We start from the raw sequence: 17,092 nt of genomic DNA, 5'->3' as shown, positions 1-17,092 counted from the left end.
TGCCAGCTTTTTCCTCTACGAGTAACATCTTGGATCTGTCCAGAAGCAGCCAAAAACCCACAGGGAAAGAGGGAAAGGGGCTGTTGTTACCTGTAGCTGATGAGTAGGAGCCAGAAGCAGATCCATGGAAAGCAGGACAGCCAGAAGGGAAAGGTTTGGTTTGGTTTGTGTTCTGGCTGATTCTCCTGCACAGGAGCATTGAGAGGCTGCAGCCAGTGAAGGCTGACCCTTGGGGGCTTTGGTATTTGCTCTCTGGCGGACTCAGAGCCCCTCCATCCAGCAAGACGTTTGTCACAGGTTTATCTTTAGGCGTGTGAGTCCCCTCTGACTCAGGATCACAGACCCGAGGACGTATTTAACACCACGCCGAGGGAGACGATCCACGGGCGTTCCGCAGGCTGTTGCAATTCCCAGGATCGCTCCATCCCCTCTCCCACCCCGGCAGCAGCTCCTTCCTGCAGGCTCTGTGACTGCACCAGCCCTTCCCCAGGGCACAGCAGGTCCGTGTGTCCCCCCGGGAGCCCCCCAGGCAGGGCAGGGACACGCTGGGCAGCACTAGGACCTGCGGAATGCTCTGTGCCTCCTCCCCGAAGATTAGCCAATATTCCCAGGGCAGGGCAGCTCCCCAGCCTTTCTACTTTTTTCTTTCCTTTATATACGTGTTTCTCCTTCTTCCAGCTCATTCCAGAGCAGAGCGCTTTGGATTTCTCTGAGCTTTTCCCTCCTTTTTTCCCCCTCCTGGCAGCTGGCCCGCTGCCAGTGTCTCGCAGGGCCAAAGTTTTTATCTGCGGGGATATATTTTTCGAACCAGCCCAGCTGCGCTCAGGCTGCAACCGAATCCCCCGCTCCTGGGGCAAAGCTTAACTCGGGGAGAGGAAGAGCAGCAGGGGTGCCGTGTCTGCCTCTCCTCCAGCTATTCCTGTCAAGATGGATTTATGACTCTAAAGGGGGGGGGGGGGGGGGGGGGGGGGGAAGGAAGGAAAATTGCCTCCAGGAGCCAGAGCTTACACCACAGCCCAGCGAAACACACGGGGAGGAGCAGCCGGATCCCAAGGCATGAGCAGCGTGGAAGTGGCACCTCGGGATCTGGCGTACTATGACTGATCTTAAGCTTTTCATCTGCCTTCACAGAGCCCAGCTGTTGGACTTAAGGTAGTTTGCCCAGGACCAGGCTTTGCTATGTTGGCCAAGGCAGTGCTTTCTCTCGGTCTGTGGCTGCGGTTTGCTGCGGGACAGGACACACCTGAGCGAGGTGAGTGCCTGGAAAGGCGAGGCATTCCCGTGGTGCTTTCCCCCATTTAATACCTTCTGCTCCTCAGAGCTTCTCCCGAAACCTTTTCAGAATAAAAGCTGAGGTTGTATTGATGCTTTAGGTGTATAGTTATACTCGTGTGTTCCTTTGCTGGCGCAAGGACAGAACAAACAAACAAACAAACCTGTCTAAAATCGCCTATTGGAAATGTCCTGTTTGTTTCCAGTAGGGAAAAGGAAACTATTTCAAAAACTTGCAGAGTTTAGTGTAATCATATGGAAAAAATCCTTGCTCCTCACTGTTACCTCTGCACTGGAGCACATGCATTAAGAGAAGTGAAACCAGTGATTAACACTATCCTTGTCTTCTCCTCTTGCTAATCTCTGTAATTCAATTATTACAGTTTCTCTTTAAAATGCTTTCTCTTGGATACTGTTCGTGGAAAACGACTGTGGGTCAGTCCTGCAGAACTGACAGTGGGAAAAGGGATGTGGAGGAGGTGAATGTCTCATTCCTGGTCCCTGCACTGTGGTGCTGGGCAGAGACTCATCCCACACCGTGGTGGCTGAGCTGGTGCAATTCATTTTTGAACTGCCTTTTTCCTCACAAGTAGAAAAGGTTCTGTGGCTGCTGGGCTAGTGCTGGTTGTGTTTGGTTTTCACTGCACCTGGGAAGTGCAATCCAGTGGGAGCGTGAACCTCATGTGTGTGTGGACAGGAGGTCCTTGGACTCAGAGAGCAGCTCAGACTGCTGGGGTCTGATTCTGTTTCTGGTACCCAGGGCAGGCTGTGCCTGTAGCTCAGATCTCCTTGCAGGGTGCTGGATTCTGTCCCTCAGTGTCCCAGGCTGGTTCAGGAATGGTGCTGCTGCTTCTGGCGTTGCCACAGCGCTCAAAGTCCACGCAGGCAGCCGTTATTCCTATTTTCCTGCCACTCTGCTGCCCTGGGAGTGTATGTGGCAGCTTCCCAGGGCTAAAAACAATGCTCAGACCTTCAGGGCATGTGACAGAGCAAGCCACGGCATTCCAGAAGGATTGTGCCTCTCTCCAGAGGCAGAGGTGTGTGCTGTGTTACTGCTGGGCTGCCTTTGGCTGCACACTGCTGGGCACCCGCAGGGGAATGAACCTGCTGGGGGGGGAGATGCCCATCCAGCAGCTTTTTGATGTGGAGCCTCCTCAGCTCCTCTGGGTGCTCCCTAAGGCAGCCCCGAGCAAACAGCTGGCCTGGGAGGGCTCCTGGGAATGGGATGGTGCTTGTCCAGAGGTGTTGGGATGCTGTGCCGTGATCCCACACCGAGAGGGGCTGTTTGAGAGGTCAGGATGCGTGTCCATAACCCTGTTCCCTTGGGACTTGACCGAAGGTGAAGGATTGTGGCTTCATTCCAGCTGCAGTGGGCAAAGGGAAGAAGCTGCTGGACGGCCAGTGGTGCTTCCACACGCTCAGGAATGATTAGATTGTTCAGGGCAGTGGGTATTGATTTCATGCAGCAAGGCACAGAGTCAAGGCAGAGCGTCACACGGTTCCACCACTTTCCTCTTTGGGTCCAGATTCAGATCTCTGTTGCATCAGTGTAAAGTGTGACCATTTGATAGTCTGAACTTTGATAAATGAAATCAGATCGTCATTACTGGGTTACTCTGGATGAGCATCAGCTGAAAATGATGGGGATGTTGCCATCGCTGTGGGGGCAGTGAGTGAAAAATAAAAACTCGGCCCATCCATACCCACTCTGTAGGAAGCCCTTACTGATCTCTGAAGCACAGCTCAGCACCTGCTGTAATTCCACAAATACAGAACTCTTGGGGCTCCAAATAAAAGAGCAGAGATAATGAAACTCCCAAAAAGATCCTAAGAGATGGCAGCACAGCTTCCTTCCTGCTGTTGGGATTTGTCTGAAGGGCCGTTTCTCAACCCTCAGCCTGAAATCCGTGGCACAGACGAGCTGGAACCTGCACAGGCAGTTTGGGCTTTTAGTCACACAACTTTATTGTGCTTGGTGGGGCTCAGCTCCTCAATCAAGTGTGTGATCAACCCCTCTGCCCTGGCACAGCCCCCTCTGACGTGGTTTGAAGTGTAAAACCCCTCCTGGGTGGCTCGGTGGGACACCTCTCTGTCTGGGAGAGGTGGTACCTTTCCCCTCCTGCCTCTCACTGTGATCCAAAGGGGCCACAGGGAAGCAGAGTCCGTGTTCCTCAGCCTCCAAACCTGCCTCCACTCACAGGAGAACTTTTTTTTTCCCTCGTGTGGCCAAACAACGAGATGAGAAGACAAATGTGGAATGTCAAGCACAGTTAACCAAGACAGGACATGATCTTTTCTGGCTGTAATTATGCTCCACGAGCTCCAAGCCCCACGTAAATCAGGCGTGTGGCATGTGTTCAGGTCCCAGCTGAGAGCAGAGGGAGCTCTGGAAGCGGATGTCTCCTGTCAGCATCACAGGGAAGTCTGGCCAGCTGTTTTTCTCCTGGAAAAGCCAACAGGCAGCACCGTGTCTCCATAGTGACGTGTTGCTTCCCCTATCAGTCCCTTCCAAACACTCCTCTGCGTGGCTGATCTGAGTTTATTGACCAGGCAGTGACAAGAGGACCCTGCCCTGTGCTCCCTGTCGTTCCCTGGAGTCAAGCAGAGCGCAGGGACCGCAGTGATAAGAGGTGAGCAGAGTTATTCCAAGCGAAGACCTGACAGGGAAGCGCTCATGGATGCCTCTTCCCTCCAAATCCCGCTGGAAGTGAGAGATCCTCACTTGGCACGCTGCCAAACAGCCAATCATCCCTCCGTCTGGAGCGAGGGAACTGCCCGAAAACAGCAGCCGCTTGCGTAAGGCAGGGATTTAGTGGCAACCAACCTCCACAGCCCCACCTCTGGCACGGATGGCATGTTTGGGTTGGATGTGGGACAAGGAGCAGGAGGAAGGATGAGGGGAAGGACGAGGGGGTGCCCAGTGGCTTTGGAAGCGTTGCCACTCTCCCGGTGTAGCGAGAGCCTTTGTCTCTTTTTTTTTCTTTTTTTTTTTTACTGGTTCTTTCCGCTGCCAAAATCTGAACGGGAGCGATTTGTTTGCATCTCATGCAGAGCTGAGTGTTAGGTAGATGGCGTTTGTCTGCACGAAGGATGAGGCTTCTGCTCCACCCACAGACAGTCCCTTCAGCTCCAAAATACACCCTGCCCACCACTGGGTTTAGCTGTTGGTTTTGTTAACCAGTTGTTAATCAGTTGTTGTTAATCAGTGCTTTCTCCCCTGCAGGCAGAACCTTGTGATGTCAGGCTGTAGCTGTTCCTAATTAACACAGCTATTCCCAGCTATGCTTAAAGGATGGCCAGTGTTCTGCCCAGCTCTCTGGGTGCCTCAGACCTGCAGGGTACAGACCAGAGGGCATGGCTGTGACTCTCCTTAGATGTCCTTCTCTTTGAATGGGGTGTTCCACGCTGGTTTTCCCAGGGGTGTTCCCTGTGCAGGTAGTTCTGGCAGCATTGGGATTTCTGCTTGTGTCTGCTCCCTCGAGGTGAACTCCAGATTCCCCTCTCAGGGTTTGTGCATGTGACCCTGTTGTTTACTGCTTGTGAGCAGTGTCCTCTGGCCACTGCCCCCCGCCCTGCCAGGGCCAGGAGCTTTTACAGCTGTTGGTTGCAACATTTGGGAAGTGAGTGACACTCCTCAAACCAGAGAGGAACCGCGATGTCCCCAGGGAGGTGGCAGCCGTGTTCCAAGATCTCTCCCTGTGTCCTGCCAGCCAAGTCAGTGGCTTGTACTTCTGCCAGCAGAGAGAAAATAATAGAATACGCTGAGTTGGAAGGGACCCATCAGGATCATCCAGTCCAACTCCTGGCCCTGCACAGACACCTCAACAATCCCACCCTGTCCCTCAGAGCGTTGTCCAAATGCTCCTGGAGCTCTGGCAGCCTTGGGGCTGTGCCCACTGCCCTGGGGAGCCTGGTCAGTGCCAACCACCCTCTGGGGGAAGAACCTTTTCCTGGTATCCAGCCTAAACTTCCCCCTCAAAAAAGCAGAGAACCATGGCTACGTGTGCTTGCCTTGCTCGTGCAGCCAGAAGCCCTAAACAAAGCCCTGCTGGAATGCCAGTAAGAGTTCCAGGAACCAGTGGCAGGGACCTGTGGGTCACAGTTCAGCTCCACTGCGTGATGTGGTGATGAAATGGCAGTTGCTGCAGGCACACAGGAAAGCTCACTGGACTTCACTTTCATTTTCTGCTCAGCTCTCAGTGCCAGGTCACTGGAGGGTGTGTCTGTGGCACGGGGCTGAGCTGTGCTGATCACATGGAATTGGCTGTGATCCAGGTGGATGGCAGGTCTCCTGCCTCCTCCTGGCCTCTCTAGATTAGTCAGAGAATCAAAGAATCACAGGATGGTTTGGGTTGGAAGGGACCTTAAAGATCATCCATTTCCACCCCCTGCCACAGGCAGGGACACCTTCCAGTAGCCCAGATTGCTCCAAGCCCTGTCCAGCCTGGCCTTGGACACTCCCAGGGATGGGGCAGCCACAGCTTCTCTGGGCAACCTGTGCCAGGGCCTTTCCACCCTCCCAGGGAAGGATTTCTTCCTAATATCCAATCTAAACCTATCTTCTGTCAGTTTGAATCCCCCTTGTCCTGTCACCACAGCCTCTTATAAAGTCACCTCCAAGTAACTTTAACCTTCTCCATTTCTGACGGCTCCGCCTGATTTCTCCTTTCGTTCCAGGAGGTCTGGGGGAACTCTGCCATCTCAGCAAACACCTCTCACTGAATTCTCAGATTTGGCACAGAACAACCAAGCTTTCCTGGCAGGTTTTGGATTCACATCCCTCCTCTAACACTCTTCCCTCTCCCTTTCCCTTCCAGGTCCGCGGCCGCCTATTTCCAACACGGAGGGGGACCTCCTCTTCCTGCTGGACAGCTCTGCCAGCGTCTCCCACTATGAGTTCTCCAGGGTCAAGGAATTCATGTGGGACCTTTTGCAACCTTTCACCTTCGGCCCCAGAGATGTCCAGACCAGCATCATCCACATCAGCACCACTCCCACCATGGAGTTCCCGTTTGACCGGCACCCGTCCGGCGGGAGCCTGCGGCAGGCGATCCGGGACACGCGGCAGCTCATGGGAGACACCAACACGGGCAAAGCTCTGTCCTTCGCCAAGGAAAAGCTCTTCAGTGGCGAGGCTGGAGCCCGGCCAGACGTGCCCAAGGTGCTGGTTTGGGTGACAGATGGTTTCTCCACTGATGACATCTCAGAGCCCATGCAGCTGCTGAAGGACATGGGGGTGACGGTGTTCATCGTCAGCACGGGCCGGGGCAACTACCTGGAGCTCTCTGCTGCTGCCAGCCAGCCCCCAGACAAACACCTGCACTTTGTGGACGTGGATGACCTGCCCATCATCACCAAGGAGCTGCAGGATGGGATCCGAGGTAGGCTGGTGCAGGGTTGTGGTCACTGGGAGTTTGGAACGGGGCTGAGGATGAGTTCAGATGAAAAAACCACATGACAGTGCAAAACAGCCCAGAGGGAATCTTTCAAAACACGGGGGGGGGGGGGGGGGGGGGGGGGGGGGGCAGCAGCACAATCTCTCTCTGCTGGTTGCCCAGATAAGCCCACCACTAATTTATTTAAGTGTTAATGAAGATGAGTTAATGCCTGGCTCTGCAGGGCAGGCAGTGGGAGAATCCCCCAAACCAGTGGTCCTCCTGGCCCTTGCAAACTATCCACAGTGCTACAGGTCCAAACATAAACCAGAGCTTTTGGGAGGTCTGGGACAAACTTCTCTACTCCCCTCGGAATGTTCCGTGACTGAGTGGGACAAATTCCCTCTTGGAGATGTGTTAGTGAGATGAGCTTGTGTTTGTAAGGAGTTGTTTAGCTGGTAATGAAGGAAGGAGGCTCAGGCAGGGTATTCTCTGGATTCCTTAAAAACCCCAGAAGCCTTTGAAGTGAGTCATGCAGGTCAGGCATCTGTACAATCCCAGCAGAGCAGGAAAATGCCCCCACCTGCACAGGCTGTTAACCAAAGGCTTCCCAAACGATTCAACCTCAGCAGGAGGCTGCAGACTGTGGGAGCGAGGTGTCTGAGCCCCTTGAACTTGATTTTCATATTCAGGGTGATTTTTTTTTCCTCTAAAACGTGTGTCTGTCTGGCTCTGTGCCAGCTGACAGAGGTGGAGGACACAAAAGTGTTTCTCTGGGGTTGTGGTGGTTGCTGTGAGAGGGAACAGGCAGCAGGTCAGATTTTTCATCAGTCCAGGTTTTTAAAGCATCCAGGAGGGGGTCTGAGGAGATCCAAAGCCATACTCTGGGCCAGAGGACAGGCATTGGGAAGCCAAGGGCAGTATCCCCTGCTGACCTGCATTCTGCACTGCCCATGGGGTGTTCTCTCCACAGCCCATCACTGTGGGACTGCCCTGACTGCAAAGCAGCCTCCCAGGTACCTCTGGATTTGTTTGGAATGCTGAGGGAGTTACTATGACTTTGCAGACTTTCCATGGATTTTCTGCAGGTTCTCTCTCCATTGGAAATCCTGATTTAATTCCTTATTTGCCTTTTGCTCTGTGAGTTGGTTGGAGCTGGGTTTAGTGTCCCAGTAACCCTTTCCACAGAATCTTCCCTGTGTAGCAATTCCTTCCTGTTTCCAGCTGTGACCATTTAACAAACCACACACAGGGACTGTGTGTTCTCCCCCAAACACCCACTTCTCTCCTGTGCATGGGGCAGTGCCAACAGCCCATCTCCTGTACCAGCCACCACACAGACCCCCAGATATTTTGTTTCAGTGGTTATTTAGTTTCTAGAGCATCCTGGATCCAGATGGTATAAAACAGCATCCCAAAATGAGAAATCTCCTGCAGCACAAGATTATCTTGAAGATCATAGGTCTGCAAGGGTAATAACTACTCTGCTGTGCCTGAGGGCAGCATTCTGTGCATCTACCAGGTCTAAAAGCTGGTAGTCTGGGATTTTAATGGAAGGTGAGATTCCCACGTGAATCCAGGGGTTGGTGCTTTAAGGAAAATTCCAGACATTGGCAACATCACCTGAGTTAACCTTTCTAAAGCCACATATGTCCACTCCTCCCTACCTGGAGGAGGCAGCTCTCAATCCCCACCCCTCCTGCTTCTGGCCCCTGAGAGAGCAGGGACAGACAGGGTCCTTGGCAGGCAGAAATTAGAACTTTCCAACTGTGGAATGGCCCAGACTGGTTTAATTGTCACTGCTATCTTATCCTTCATCTCTTGCTACTGTTAAAAAACAGTGAAGCCTTTTGTAGAGGCACAAACAGGCTTTGTCAAGAGTTGCTCTCCTCCTTCCATCTCCTTTCCAGGAACGGGGTGTTCTGTGCCTGCTCCACAGACAACCCACCACAAGGGTCCCTGCCAAGCTGCTGCTGCCTCAGGTGGGCTGAGAACCCTCTGTGGAACAGCTCAGTCTCCACAGAGAGAGACATGGTGGACCCGAAATAGTGCCAGTAATGCTGCTACGTGGAAGGGGTGCAAGACAGCAGGGACTGTGGATGGATGTGTGTGTGTGTTCACACCCTCTCTTTTTCCTTGGCACATGGTCCCGACACAACAAGTCTGCAGAAGGCAGCTGCCAGCCAGCCTGGCTATGGCACAGCTGGCTCCTTCCAAGTGGGAAGGAGAGGGACTCAGGCTGGGAAGGAGCACAGGCTCTTTCCACTGCATCTTATATGTCAGTATGTACCCAACAGATGGCATTTGGTGCTCTCCTGGGGAAGGACCAACCTTGTGAAACCAGGGCATTCCTCTGAGGTGACACCAGGTTCTGTGCTTGCACCCACTTGCTCTCCTCTCAGACACTTGAACTGACAGCTGCTGACTTGTTCCATCCTCAGGCTCCACCTTCTGAGCCAAGTTTTGCAGGAGCCCACGTGCCCAGCAGGCACAAAGCATCAGCCACTTCCCATGGGTACTCAGATCAGGGTAACACATTTCTGATCTGAAATGAAGTCCTGGATAACTTCTGGTGCAGTGAAGGCTTCACTCTAAGTCCTCTGATTTTCACCTGGAATTGAATATAAGCAGGTGACCAGAGGGAGGGATCTCAGACCTTGAATGTCCACCCTGGTAATGGAAGAGTGTATTCCCTCCCTCCCAGAACCAGAATCCTCCCCCATCCATATCAAACCAGAGAACTAAAACCAGAAGTGGTTTGTCCCAAATCCCTGCAGCAGAGAGGGGACCACGTACCCAGGGCTGGAAAGGTTCACCTGCTGCCCCTCAGGAAAGCAGCAGCATTCCTGCAAGTCTGATCCTGACCTTACCAGAGTTCACAAGATGCCAACAAACTTGTGGCTGCAAAATAGTGCTTCGAAGTCAGTAAGAGGCAGGAGGTGGAAGGAAAAGTGTGTCATGAGCTGTCTCTGAGTGTTGCTGGATCCTGCCTGGGTCTAATACAGGAGATTAACTTGCTGCTTCCCTCTGGGAACAAGGTGGTGCTGGGAAGCACGCCATGGACATCTATTTTCTGGGGATTATTGCCCTCTTTATATGCTTAAGGAATCTGTGATCTGGCAAGGGTGGGCAGAGCTGTTTGCCGTGGGCTTCCTGTACCCTGTCTCTTTGATGTGCCCGATTTATTCACAGTGTCCCTGAGCCTCCAGGCTCACTTATTTCCATTCCCTGAGATTTTGGCAGGACTTTTGGCACTGAGGCCTTTCCTCTGCTCCCTGTTCCTTCGTGGCTTGGCCACTGGTGTCTTGTGGGGCTCACAGAAGGGTGCAGCATCCCAGGACCTCTGATCCTTCTCCCGGCCTCTCCACGCTCCAAGCGGGTGGAGTGCTGCTGGCTGGCAGCATGTGGATGGGAGGGCAGGGCACGGAGCAGGCAGGGAAATGTTCCTGCCTGCCTGGGAGAGCCAAAGAACAGCTCAGAGGAAAAACTGAGGCTGTTTTACTTGGTATACAGGGGAGTTGGCAGGGACTCGGAGCAGCTCGGAGGAGGAGAAGCTGATCCTCTCCCTGTTAAAGGACAAGTCTGGGAGTGCAAAGTGACCCCATTTTGCAGGTCTGGGCAGACTTTTGTGCCTCTTTTTTCCTCTGTGCAATGGGGAGCCAGACAGAACTACCCACAGGACTCAGTGAAGGATTTAGGCATGAGCTGGAGGGTTCTGTCATAACGTTCCAGGAGTGACACTGTGCAGAGCAAATGCACTTCTTCAAGGCTCAGGGTGCTTCTAAAAATTCTTTAGAAACAGAAGAGCATCTTTGTGTTTTCATATGTCACTCTCCTGGAGAAACAAAGTCCTGTGTGTTTCTGCCCCTCTGGAAGACCAGAGAACAGTGGAGTTCTGCCCAAGATGGGCTTGGGAGGCCACACATGTGGGAAGGGTCAAGAAGCAGAGGAAGCTGGGGGAGCTGTGAGCATCAGAAGAGGTATTTGTGCCTGGCATTTGGGGTCTGAGACTCAAAGGTAGCGTGAGCCTTGAAGAGAAGCCTCTGTGCAGGGGCAGGGAGAGGTGAGACGGCACAAGAGGGCTCTGAATGTTGAATGTCACCGAACAACAGAGCTCTGTGAAACCCCGTGGGCAGTGACCTCAGCTGGGGTGAATTCAGCTGGCTCAGCAATGCTGGGCAGTCCCCAATTCCTGCTCCTTGCTTCCTGGCCACTGGGCACTGGCAGAGAGCAGGGAGAAATGTAGTTCTTCACACTCTGGGCTGCTTCACACACAGGACAGAATTCAGTGGTTTGGCTTCGCTGGGAGGTGGTTTCCACAGGGAGCTCAGGATGGGCCACACCTTGGTGACTTCAGGGATCAGCCAGTGCTGCTGCCAGCTGCATCTCCCACCCAGGAGGGCTGGGATTTCAGATGTTCCATGTTCTGTGTATTGATTCCTGCCCCCGTTTCCCTTGCAGATGTTCTCCAAGCCAATCGGCTCCACGCAGTCGATGTCACCTCAAGCAGCTTCCGTCTGATGTGGCCCAAGCTCCTCTCCCAAGAAACTGGCTACTACACCCTGGAATATGCCCCAACAGATGATCTAGCAAGGAAGAGGACAAAGCAGGTGTCTGGGGCTCACACCAGCCTCGTGCTGAGCAACCTTGCACCAGAAACCACTTATGAGGTGGCTCTCATTCCTGAGTCCAACGTCCACTACTTCCCTCCCCAGACAACGAGGGTTACCACACTGGCAGGTAAAATGTGCGAGGCTGGAGCAGCTGCTCTGGGGACAGGGAGCTCCCTCTCTCCTACCTGGAGGCTGGAGGAGCAGCTGGGGGAGAGGAGGGTGCTGGAAGCAGGTGTATGTGACTGATGGGAACTCTCTGTGTAAGAGGGAAGGAGAGGATGAGGGCTCAGAGCAGGAACCACTCCCTCTGTGCAGACCAGTCATTTGGGCCAGAGAGTAACTTAGATTTGTGCTGGATGGCAGCGTGCAAAAAGGTGGCACACTGAAAACCTAAGCAAAGCCAAGATGAACTTGTGTCTGATATTACTTTTTTGTGAGCAAGAACAGTTCTGGCTGTGTAATTCTGGCCAGTCTATGCAGCACAGGCAGAGAAACCAGTCTCTTCAGACTGAGTGTGCTGACATGGATGACTATCAACATCCACTTGCTGGGCTGATTTTCTTCCACCTCCTGAAAGCCAAGTACGGTGCAGGTCAATTATGCTCCTCTGACAGCATCCCTATGCCTTGAATTACATCCTCACTCACATCTCTTTTCACTTCTTCCAGAGGAAATAAGCCCAGCTCAGGTTCTCATCTCAGAGTCTGGGCCACGCAGCTTCCACGTGAGCTGGGCTCCCACACTGGACAGTGTGATGGGCTACCAGGTCCTGTATGGACCCCTCCCAGGGAACTCAGTGAAGGTTCTGGAGGTGGATGGGAGGCACAACAGCACCGTGGTGGAGAATCTGGCACCCAACACCACCTACCTGGTGACAGTGACTGCAATCTACAGGTCGGGGAAGGAGAAATCCCTGTCAGCCAAGGCGTGCACCCAGGAAGGTGAGTGAGCAGCAGGGAACAAGGAGGCAGCACAAGGAGTCTCTGGAGCGTCCCTGTGTCTTTCCCACCTGCCTCTAGGTGAGGCCAGAGAGCTCTGAATCCAGTTACTGGGGTGAGATGGCAAGGGGAAAGCTGCAGCTTCTGATGATGTGCCATCAGGATGCAGCAGATGCGTGAGGACTGAAGAGAATCAGACACACAGAGTACAATAGATGTTACAGGGGGTGCTGATGCTGCTGGTTCAGCACAAGCAGAATGGACATGGATCTCTCTAAAAGAGAAAGAAAACTGCCTTTCTCTCCTGTCTCCTGAGTGTCTGTTCATTGTGATTTAGCATTCAAGGAGTAGAAGTTTAACCGGCAGAAGCTTCTCCTTTGAAGAAATACCTGTAAAGGTGTTGCAGGAAGCAAAGTCCAGCTCTTATCAGGGCTCAAGAGTGAGGAGCTCAGGGAGTGACAGAGCTGAGGGTGTGGGAAGTCACAGTCAGTGCCTAATTGTGCAAACAAAAGTACTTTGTGCTGGACAAAGTTAAGGACTAATTAGACTGAGCTCCTCCAGTGTGGAGATGTAGAGTTATGTTGGGTCTGTGCATCTACTGGGTCTAAAAGCTATTAGTCTGGGATTTTAATGGAAGGTGAGATTCCCACGTGAATCCAGGGATTGGATGCTTTAAGGAAAATTCCAGACATTGGCAACATCACCTGAGTTAACCTTTCTAAAGCCACATATGTCCACTCCTCCCTACCTGGAGGAGGCAGCCCTCAATCCCCACCCCTCCTGCTTCTGGCCCCTGGGAGAGCAGGGACAGACAGGATCCTTGGCAGGCAGAAATTAGAACTTTCCAACTGTGGAATGGCCCAGACTGACTGGTTTAATTGTCACTGCTATCTTATCCTTCATCTCTTGCTACTGTTAAAAAACAGTGAACAACAGAAAACAAAGCCCAGGCTGGCTGGCAGCCCCTCCTCAGGGGAGAATAGGGAGGGAGGCAGGAAGGACCTCTCCACACAAATGTCCCACAGCAGTGACACGGATCTTCTTTCTCCAGAGGGCTCCAAAGTGAGGCACCTCCGCTTCGAGGACATGGGCCCCAACACCCTGAAAGCCTCCTGGGACTCTGCTGACGGGCAGGTCCTGGGTTACAAGGTGCGGTGCCGGCGGCAGACGGGCCCGTCCTCGGTGCTCAGCGTGTCCCCGCGGGTGCACAGCGTGCTGCTCACAGACCTGGCCTCGGGCACCACCAACAAGGTCTGTGTGAAGCCCGTGTACAGGAACCAGCCCGGCAGAAGGCTCTGCCGCACGGTGCACATGCAGCCAGGTGAGCTGGGGGGGCAAGGCACATCCCGGGGGCCCTCAGCCCAGGGTCCTGAAGGGCCCTGATGCTCCAAAACCAAATTCCTTAACACCAGTTTGTAGGTGTTAAAAAGGGCGTTGGGAGGAGAGCTCCTCTCAAATGACAGATGGACAGGGCTTTTTATTACACTTTTTATCACACACACTGTTCACGTAGTCATTAGATGGTCTTGCTTACTTAACACATATTCATTAATTTGCTTTACATAATCACACCCTTATTGGAAGTCCTTTTTTTGGTCCTTCTGGGTCTTCTTGCTTGTCTTGACCTCAGTTCATGAGTGGCCACAGCATCGTAGTATTTTATCCCCAAAAACTGTAACGTTTGTTCTTTATCTTGTTTGGGTACACAGAGCTTAGTTTATGTGCTGTTTGTTTGAGTTACATCCCTTATCTAATTCTCTAGGCCTTCTCTAAGATTATATTGTTCCTTATTTGGGCATTCCAGGATACTGTGAGTAAAGTTTCTATTTCTCCTGTGAGCCCTGAGGTGCTGGAGAACCAGTACAGAGGAGCCCTCGTGGCTGGAATATTCTGTGCTCATCAGCTGGCTTGTCATGGGGCTTCATCACAGCACCAGACTGACCAAGGATGGGCTCTTTTCCCCTATTTTTCGGAGCAAGACTCCTCCTAGTGGAGCACATGGCAGGCAGGAGGAAAAGTGTACAGTGGAGACAGTCCTGGAACTACTTTGGGATGCCAAGGGTGGGAATACTGCTAAAAGCTGGCATGGGCATTGGAAACACTGTTTAATTTGGAACATACCCTTTGCTCTCCAACGTGGCTGGGACCAGGTAACTATTAAAGCCAGTTACTAAGACACAGCACATCTTCTTTCTTCCTCCTGCTGCCCAGAAGCCACTTCCTGCCACAGAACAAAAAGGGATTCTGGATAGGATGAAGTAAGAGCTGAACAGAAGCTGTGTGGCTGTGCAGAAGCACGGCCTTTTTCCCAGCAAGAGGCTGGAGGGAGAGTAAAAATGACCACAGGGGCGAGATCTCTGACTCAGTCAAGTTTGGAGAAGGGTGGATAAAGCTGACTTTGTATTTCTTGTGTTCTTCCAGCTACAGAGGCCCAGGGGTACAGAGAGAGAGCGTGATGGACTGGAGTGAACTGATTCCCAGCAGAACAAGGGATCCTGCTTGGACAAAGACTTGGACGAAAAGGAGGGGTCAGGGGAAGCTCAGAGATCATCTCCCAGCCTGCACTGTCCCCTGAGGTGTCCTGGTGGTCGAGCCCAAAGGTGTCCTCAGCCAAGTTCTCTGAAAGCTTAAAGGTTTGGCTTGGCTGGGTGGAACAACCAACCTGAGTAATAGGTCCCAAATCCGTACCCTCTTTTATATAAATATGCCCAACAAATAACAAACAGAAGGCAAAGTGGTGAACCCTCACTCTTGCTTGCTTGCTGCCTGTTCTCTATTTATTAAATGTCAATACAGTTTTATTTTTGCAGCTTCTGAGCACGTTCTAGACTTGACTGTTCACTGCCCTGGCCTTTCATTCAGGGCACTCTCAGAAAGATTCCATGTGGCCAAATCCATTCCTGCTCTCAACAGCCACTGAACCTGGAGTCTGAGAGAGCAGGAAACTCAAAACCACAGGAATTTGCTTTCCCAGTAGGTTACTCCAGAGCTCTGAGCCCTCAGCTGACCTCAAGGAGCAGCAGTGAGTCCAGAAAAGCCAGACAGCAAGACCATCTAGAGCACTTATTTTTGTTTCTCCTTCAAATGCACCCCTCCAAACAGCAGTGCAGCCCTGCCTGGATCATCACCACTGCAATAATTTCACCAAATTGGATGTGAGTCCTGCTGTCAGAGCAGCTTTATGGAGATTAATTAGCCTGTTCTGTGACTAATTACAGGCAATAAGTCTCCAGCACTATCATTCCTCTGCACACACCTAGCACATATTTAGTGTCTTGTCCTGGGCTTCCACCCAGTGCTAAGCTTGAGCTACACTTAAAAGTCAGGGTTTTAGGGGAGAAGAGTAAATCTGATTCTTTCCTTTTGGCCCCAGGCTTGAATTTGCTGTCACTAAGCTCCTCTGGAAAGCAGAGCTGGAAAAAACCCACAAATTAAATACTTAGTGACAAAGCAACTGGTCTCAAAATTCGGGGCTTAGGGCTGTAAAGAAATGTAAATACTTCTCTGCTAAAACCCAGATCAGTGGGAACACCTTCCCTCAGTAGCACTTGCTCTGTTTTAAATGTATTGCTTATTTGTCCTACACGTGGAACTCGTTTTTTAAAGCCATGCTGTTCGTTGGAGAGCCCCATCCAGTGTCACAAACCCTCCCTTAGCTCTGCTTTGGACTTCTCAAAACAGCTCCTTTTTGGAGCTGAGAGGAACTTTATCCCTGGCCTTGTCTCGTGAGTGCTGAATTCATGATTTGTAGGTTTATGGAGGATTTTCCACAGGCTGTCTTGCACAGGAGGAAGGGATGGAAGGAGGCGAGTCACTTATTAACTCAATAAGGAGATTTCCTGTGATTTGTATCCTCCTTTGGAATGTGCATTTGTGACTGATTAATCTCCGTGCTGAAGGGATGATAAAGCCTCTGGAATCTCTCATGCAATAAGATGATCTTGTTTGTTCTTGCTGTAGGACAGAAATTAAGTTTGCACAACTCCCTGCATAGTTTATTAATCCATTAACATGTCACCCACCCCCCCAATTGTAACACACCCTTTTGAAGACAATTAAATATAAATACAAGAGCTATTGAATGATTACTTTGTTCTCGATGGCAATAAGGGCAAATCTGTGGAGTGTAGCTTTTGTTCCAAGGGTTGAAAAGCTGGTGTTCATAAACTCATAAAAAGCTGGGAAAGGCCTCTGAGATCACCAAGCTGAGTTGTTAAATCATCTTAATTTTAAATGGCTGGAAAGTAAGTGTTCTGCCCATGACTTCATAGTCTGGTTTACACAAAACTTCACCCCCATCCCTCAAAAAATGTGCTGGAAATATATAAATAGAAATATATCAATAAAGTCTCAGCTCCACTAAGAATTGTTTTGCAAAGAGCCAAAGAGTAAATGACCCTGAGATCTTGGCAGAACTGGTAAGTATTTGTGAGCTGATTTTCAGGGAAATCCTGATTCAGCACATAAATGGATTTCCCTCCACTCCCCTTTCCTTTTACACTTTCCCATTCCCAGCATTTGGAGTAGGAGCCAATTTCCGAGGCAAATCCTGCTGTTTATCCTGGATAACCACAGAGATGGGTTTCCCTCCACTCCCCTTTTCTTTTACACTTCCCTATCATCTTTCCCATTCCAAGCAGTTGAATTAGGAGCTGATTTTCAGGGAAATACCGGACCAGCACACAGATGGGTTTTCTTCCATTCCCCTTTTCTAAAGGCTTTTGTGTTGTCACTTCTGTTCCAACCAGTTGGACCAGGAGCCGATTTCCAGGGGAAATCCATCCCTCTGTCCCCGTAACCCCAGCGCGCCGTTTCCCTCCCCGCCCTTAGCAACGCGTCAAACTCCCGTTGCTACGCGGAAGCGCCCTTTGCCTTTCCCCGTGGCCCCGCCTCT

The 17,092-nt window shown here is 51.7% G+C and overlaps 1 protein-coding gene across 1 annotated transcript; it reads left to right on the top strand.

The window, feature by feature from the left end:
• Positions 1-656: 656 nt before the first annotated feature.
• Positions 657-16,280, top strand: VWA1 (von Willebrand factor A domain containing 1). Its single transcript, XM_027658223.1, has 6 exons — positions 657-1,252; positions 6,090-6,653; positions 11,109-11,387; positions 11,929-12,201; positions 13,250-13,519; positions 14,620-16,280. The coding sequence occupies exons 1-6, from the start codon at positions 1,180-1,182 to the stop codon at positions 14,652-14,654; spliced, it is 1,494 nt and encodes a 497-aa protein (XP_027514024.1). The 5' UTR covers positions 657-1,179; the 3' UTR covers positions 14,655-16,280.
• Positions 16,281-17,092: the final 812 nt, after the last annotated feature.

Source organism: Corapipo altera, unplaced genomic scaffold, assembly GCF_003945725.1.
Source record: "Corapipo altera isolate COAL_440 unplaced genomic scaffold, ASM394572v1 301, whole genome shotgun sequence".
In the NCBI taxonomy this organism is placed as follows: domain Eukaryota; kingdom Metazoa; phylum Chordata; class Aves; order Passeriformes; family Pipridae; genus Corapipo; species Corapipo altera.
This window is presented reverse-complemented; position numbering and strand designations above follow the sequence as displayed.